Source organism: Etheostoma spectabile, chromosome 3, assembly GCF_008692095.1.
Source record: "Etheostoma spectabile isolate EspeVRDwgs_2016 chromosome 3, UIUC_Espe_1.0, whole genome shotgun sequence".
NCBI classification, from domain to species: Eukaryota; Metazoa; Chordata; class Actinopteri; order Perciformes; family Percidae; genus Etheostoma; species Etheostoma spectabile.
In genome coordinates this window covers 389,121-395,475 of record NC_045735.1, presented here as the reverse complement: position 1 = coordinate 395,475, position 6,355 = coordinate 389,121, and the positions used below count along the sequence as shown (strand labels likewise).

General features: G+C 38.8%; 2 protein-coding genes across 3 annotated transcripts in view; one reads left to right on the top strand and one right to left on the bottom strand.

Annotated features, from left to right (window-relative positions):
• med17 (mediator complex subunit 17) overlaps positions 1-3,735 on the top strand; it is a 12,805-nt gene extending 9,070 nt beyond the window's left edge. Inside the window, exons 10-14 of one of the 2 annotated variants that reach the window (XM_032510068.1) lie at positions 859-996; positions 1,840-1,957; positions 2,437-2,596; positions 3,275-3,506; positions 3,610-3,735. In XM_032510068.1, coding sequence (XP_032365959.1) covers positions 859-996; positions 1,840-1,957; positions 2,437-2,596; positions 3,275-3,483 — 625 coding nt within the window. In that variant the 3' untranslated portion in view covers positions 3,484-3,506; positions 3,610-3,735. Of the gene's footprint in view, positions 1-858; positions 997-1,839; positions 1,958-2,436; positions 2,597-3,274 lie in introns of both variants that reach the window. The other variant, XM_032510066.1, reaches the window with a different exon arrangement.
• The window catches only part of vstm5 (V-set and transmembrane domain containing 5), a 5,558-nt gene continuing 2,817 nt past the window's right edge, over positions 3,615-6,355 (bottom strand). Inside the window, exons 4-5 of the mRNA XM_032510073.1 lie at positions 4,843-4,986; positions 3,615-4,372 (exon numbers count right to left, since the gene is read on the bottom strand). Coding sequence (XP_032365964.1) covers positions 4,341-4,372; positions 4,843-4,986 — 176 coding nt within the window. The 3' untranslated portion in view covers positions 3,615-4,340. The remainder of the gene's footprint in view (positions 4,373-4,842; positions 4,987-6,355) is intronic.

Sequence of the window (6,355 nt, the reverse complement as noted above, 5' to 3'; positions counted from 1 at the left end):
CTATGAAAAAAAAGGTATGTATGTATAAAGGCTTTAGGCGTTAGGCTGCCCTACACGTTATTGTTAGCCCAATTTAATATACAACTTCATTTTATACAATATATGTAGTACAGGGTCCCTGCTCCATTCCTCTTTCAGTTCAGGAGTCCTTGGGTTAAAAAACATTGAAGGGTTAAGGGTTTTAAGGGTTTCATTAAGGGTTTGAGACACACAAGCATATACACATTTTCTAACAATCACCCCATTCATTTCAATGACGTAAGAGTAGAAAGAAAAGAGAGAGGCTCCAGAGAAGGACAGAAGGATTGGTTTAAGGTTATTTCACACAGATACACCTTTTTAAGAAGGAAAACAGTGTTTCAAATACAAATTAAAACAGATGAGAGAGGCTTTGTTCAGAGGTTTGAACTGACATTTGTTAAAATTAAACATTAAAACACATAAAAATTACAGGGAAGTTGAGAACAACAAACCTTTAACTGTGTATTACCACCATAGTATCTAGAACCAGGTGGAAGTGTCAGGTATATAATGCCGTGTTTTGCACAGAAAATAACTGAAGATTGTGCAATTAAGTACTATTTCCTCAGTTAAAGTAAGCAAACATTTCTCAGATCACATAGTATCAAACTACCAAACACCCCCCTAATTGTTTGCAATGCCACATTTGGCCAAAAGATGGCGTACTTGGTCTTTGTTCATCATAGTTTGAGCTCAGCAAAAAATCAAATCCTTAGAAATATTTAAAGTATTTTTTTAAATCAGTTGACTATATAAGGAGTAAAGGCAGTAGGTATTAGGTTTCATTTATAGCCACCTGCCTCATAATTCAGCAGTATTGTTGTCTGTAATCACCAGGACGGCGCGGACCATCGACAGCCTGGCAATCCGCATAGAAGACCCCCAGATCCAGGCTCACTGGTCTAATATCAATGATGTGTACGAGTCCAGCGTCAAGGTGCTCATCACCTCTCAGGGCTACGAGCAGATCTGCAAGTAAGTAGAGGAGAAGAAGGAAAGAGAGGCTGCATTTACACTACTAGGTTTTGGTTTAAAACTTTTTGCTACGTTTACGCCTCAAGGGCACACCACTCCAGCATTTCCAAGCCCCTAAAACTGAGAATTTGGAAACATTGCTTTCCCCGTTTTTAGTTTGAGGAATCCGGGGTTGCCTTGTAGTCTGGACGGGCACAAACGGAGACCTTTTGAGACCTTTTGTTGTCGGTCCAAGCTAAATAATCCCTGCTCTTACTTTTCGCCATTGTTGTTCTTTCTCCAGTGTATTTATCTGTATTTTCAACTTATACATCTATGATTTTCAACCACAGTCAGACAATCTTCCTGTTTACACCGGTACGCACATGCCCAGTCATGTGATATACGGTGTCAGATGGAGATTAGATCTGCTATTGGAACTGAAACTCTTGTGTGGATGGAGATTGTTTAAGTCTCAAAATGTAGTAGTGTAGATTAAGCCCAAGGAAGAACCAGATCAGAAAAGGGGACATAGTGCGGGAAATACCTGCTAATGTAACGTAAAGAGCTGCTGTTGGCGAAGGACCTTTTTATAACATTTCAAATCATGTAAATTTGAAGCTATGGCCTTTGTTTTTCAGCATGTTATACTAGTTTGTTTTTCGTTTTACTGTTATTATGAGTTTAGAAATCATAGAGAGTCTTACATATCTGTGAAATACAGTCATCACGCTGTGAGTTTCTGCTTTTATGAAATCAACTTTTAGTCACTCCAGTATTTTCTTGCTTGCTCGATGTTGGTCTAATTCCACTTGACGGACACATGTGATCCTAGATGAGACGTAACATGTTCTGCGTGTTTAGGTCCATCCAGCTGCAGCTGAACATCGGTGTCGAACAAATCCGAGTGGTGCACAGGGACGGACGTGTCGTCACTCTGTCACACCAGGAACAGGAACTGCAGGACTTCCTCCTCTCACAGGTATCACAGAACTGAACGTTATGTTTTACTCCACTACATCCTAGAGGTACATATTGTGCTTTTAAATCCTCTTGGATCAGCTGGTCAATGCACCGTCACATAGCTGAAAACAGGGCTGTTTTTCTGACACCATGAGAACTTTAAAAACTTTTTAGAGATATGTGGTTCTCACAGGACAGCAACGCTACAAAGATATGATGCATTGCTGCTGATTAAACTACCCAACAGTATATAAAGGAGTTAAAATGAGCACAACCATAAACATCTACAGCAGCAAAATGCAACACACACATCAAAGTAGCAGGAACATTTAATCCAGAAACATCAAACACTGACAGGGAATAGTTTACTGCACAAGCACTGCTTTTACTTTTCATACTTAAAGTTAATTTTCCTGACACTTCTTATATCCTTTTACTTGTGTAAGGTTTTAAATGCAGACTTTTACTAGTCATTTTTTTTAATTTCTACTTCTACAGATGTCACAGCATCAGGTGCATGCAGTTCAGCAGCTGGCCAAGGTGATGGGCTGGCATGTCCTAAGCTTCAGTAACCACGTAGGCCTGGGCCCAGTGGAGAGCATCGGAAACGCCTCAGCGGTCACTGTTGCATCTTCCAATGGAGAGTACGCCATCTCAGGTGGGATGAATGTTGTAAAGATCCAGTTTAGAAATTCTCCTTAACTTTGAGAAAACTTGTGCGGATTCAACTTTAAAGCATGTTTATAAGAATCAGCTACTTGTGGAGCTTTATTGTTGCTAGTATGTGTTTTTCTTAGTCCAAGAAATAAAAACATTCTGTGCAATAACGAGCTAGTTAGCTAAATCATGTTGACTTATCAGTTTTATCAGATATTTGTGTCAGTATCTGGAAATCAAACACACAAAATGAAAAATGCATCAGAATTGAAAATAATGCTATTTACCAACATTAGGCCTATTTTACCAGACTGCAATGCAGCAGATGAGACCTGTTGCATTTTGATTTAATTAGCCCAACTTTTCCCTTTTTTCCCAAACAAGGGTAGCAACTCGAGCATTGCTGTCACTGTATGCACCTAGGCCACACCCTGTCTAAAATCACTGAGTTTATACAAGTTTAGGGATCATTGAAAAAGTGAATCAAAACACTTGAAACACCACACCACAAAATAACCCCTCATGAATTAATGTTACATCGTAAGAGTATCCTAAGACAATGAATGAACACTGAAGATCATAACCTCAAATGACAAGAAATTGGTCATGGATGTATTGTATAAGCAGATTTTAGTCACTAATACAGTATATTGTCTGTGTGATCTGTTGGTCTACCCAGTGCGTAACGGCCCAGAGAGCGGGTGCAAGGTTCTGGTCCAGTTCCCCCGCACCCAGACCAAAGAGCTGCCAAAGAGCGACGTCATCCAGGATGCCAAATGGAGCCACCTCAGGGGGCCGAGCAAAGAGGTCCACTGGAGCAAGATGGAAGGACGAAACTTTGTCTACAAGATGGAGCTCCTCATGGCTGCGCTGACTCCTTGTCCTTAGACACAGTCAGCGTGCGGACTCCTTTCCCGTAAACAAAGCCATGGTTTATATGCAGTTACATGGCGGTGAACTGGACAACCAAACCCATAGAATCCACCTTTTCTAGAGAGATTTTCAGCCACGACATTTTCAAAAATGTGACTTTTCTCTTCCTTTCCTCTTCCAGTAGTGTCTGCAGCATGCTCGGTTTTTTTTATATTTGTGTGTTCCTCAAACAGTCTGATACAGAATAAAACGTTAAGTCTCTCTATATGTATTTGTGCTGATATGTCACATCATAAAGTTATTCAATGTTTTCAAAGGACTTCTGGTTGATGTCTTTTTGTGAGGAATGTGTTTCTGCAGTTTTGCTTAATCTTTATAATTTGTCTGATTTGATTTGTAGGTACGGTAAGAAAGAATCAGGATTTAGTTCACCTTTTAAAATGAGTAATGTAAGTAATGAGAAAAGTAAACTTATTGTTCTTTCCATCTATTTTTACTGCATCAAAGGTCTGATACAGACTACCTGCTATAAAACCTTTTTCCAAAGCCAGATTAAACTTTGGATAATTGTTGTGAAGAACCCATAAAAATCACACAATTAATTTGCTTAGACAGTACATACAGTCTGTAATGTTGCCCAATGTCATTAGTGATATATTTACATTCAATCCAGTGTCATCAGCAGTAAGCTGTAAATGCACGTAAAAATGTAAACATCTTGGTACACAGTTTTTCATAATTCAAATTCAAAAAACAAGCCATCTTCCTGGCTGTTAGTAACTAGTTGAACTAAAATAAACTTGCTAGTCCTTGTGTTCGATGAAGGGTCCCTGGTCTTTCTCTGCCGGGGACAAAGCACCGCTGGACGTCCTTCAGAGAGGCTGCAGCTCTGTTGCGTCATTTTCTGCACAAAAGGAGAATTCAATTTAACACAACAGGCCGATGTAACAGAGCTATAATGGACCTTTGTACTCAAACACACCCACACTTACGCACAATAAATAACTTAAAACCACATTCACGCCCATAAAGCCATATTCATACACACACACAATGATGTAGCAGCAACAAAATAAACTGTGAACTACGCTCTCTTCCACACAAGCTTATATAAAACGTGGGTTTATTTAATGAAGATCCAGCAAGTATATTCCCATTTAAAAAAGCATTTTAGTACCATCTAGACAAGTAGCAGTACATGCTACTATCCTACATTTTTATTTCCATTATCTTCTGTAATAACTCCTTGAATAGTTAAGTGAAATTTATCTTGTGAGAGTTTAATCTTTAGTGCAAACATGATGGTGTTTTCATACAAACTGATTGTTCATTAAGGGGGAATCCACTTCAGTGATTTCTTTTGACATTGTTTACCTGGCATCTCTTTCCTGCGTCTCCATGCAACTATCTTCCTGTAGGCCTTGTCCAGTAGCCACGTGGCCAGCATGAGAAGGGCCGCCACAAAGGCCAGTGCTAAGGCAGAGACAGACAGGTACTGCAGGTCCTCGTACAGCACCTCTGGAGGACAGAGACACAGGAAGTCATGTTCACGTCAAAATAGCCTTGGGCACAGACCACTTTCCAAAGATGCAAACACAACAATTAGTGTTCAATGTTGAGAAATAATAACATTCTAATTTTTATGTCAAGATCATTTGGTATATATCACTATTTGTATTGTCCTTTTAACGGTACAAACTTGTATTTGTTTGTAATGTTTATCAATGATAGATGACAGATGAGATGGATTGCTCCATCTAAATGATCTGGTCCCATTAAATGATTTTAAGGCCATGTTTAAATGTCATGTAATTCAAAAATGCAGCTGCCACATGTGACCTGCTCCTTTCCTCTATGTGTGATTTTGACTCTGCTGTATTTCTGTTTTTATTGTAACTGGTGTGCCGTCTCGGCCAGGTCTCCCTCGAAAAAGAGATTTCAATCTCAAGGGACTTCCTGGTTAAATAAAGGTTAAATAAAAAATAAATTAATTAATGCTCATGTTGTCTACTGATGAATAACTATGATAAACAAAGTATTTGCTTGATCGGAAGATCTGAAAGGCACATTTAACGTTAAAAATGTCGCTCCAGACTCACTCCCTTCACAGATACTGGAGCAGCTGACTACAGAATAAATGTCCATAAAGTAGGTTAATTTGCAAGTGTTTTGGTTATTTTACACCTTAATTTATTCAGTTCTTTTTTGCAGTAATGCCCCTCGCACACTTACGCACATTCCCACTTGGAAGCTGTCCAGTACAACCAAAGTCTTACTGCCTACTGAGCAGTTGAGGTTTAGCGACTTGCTCAAGAGCACCTTAGTGGTGGTAATGAAGGAGGGATAAGTGCAGACAAGTTTGGGAAATGTTGGCAAGGCAACTGCCAATCTTATATGCCAACAACAAGGCTGTTGAGAAGACACACTTGGAGCCAGACTGCCAAAGTGGATCTTAACCCTTGTGTTGTCTTCCCTGTCAAAATTGAAAATCAACACTTTTTCTTATGTTTTTGTCCCTTTTTTCAACACTTTTGACGTTTTTTTGAACGTTTATCACTTTTTGATGTTTTCAACACTACGTAACTAACTTAACTTTAGTTTTACAGTCATTTTGGGGATTTATGGTCAATAAACCTAATTTTTAGGAAATTATACCTAATGGTTGAGTTAGAAAAGCAGAAATTAGAATTGTTTAGACTAAAATTGAAGGAAAGTATGTTGATGGATAATCACAGACTGGAATATGTCAACTTTTACTCAACACTATATTCAAAACCACTTTAAGACAACCCAAAATTAATGAAAGTAGAGATTTGCACTTGCCAAAGAGCGTTGAATCAATCATGTTGTTTTGGGCAGTTTAAAAGAACATTGACATAGGAAAACG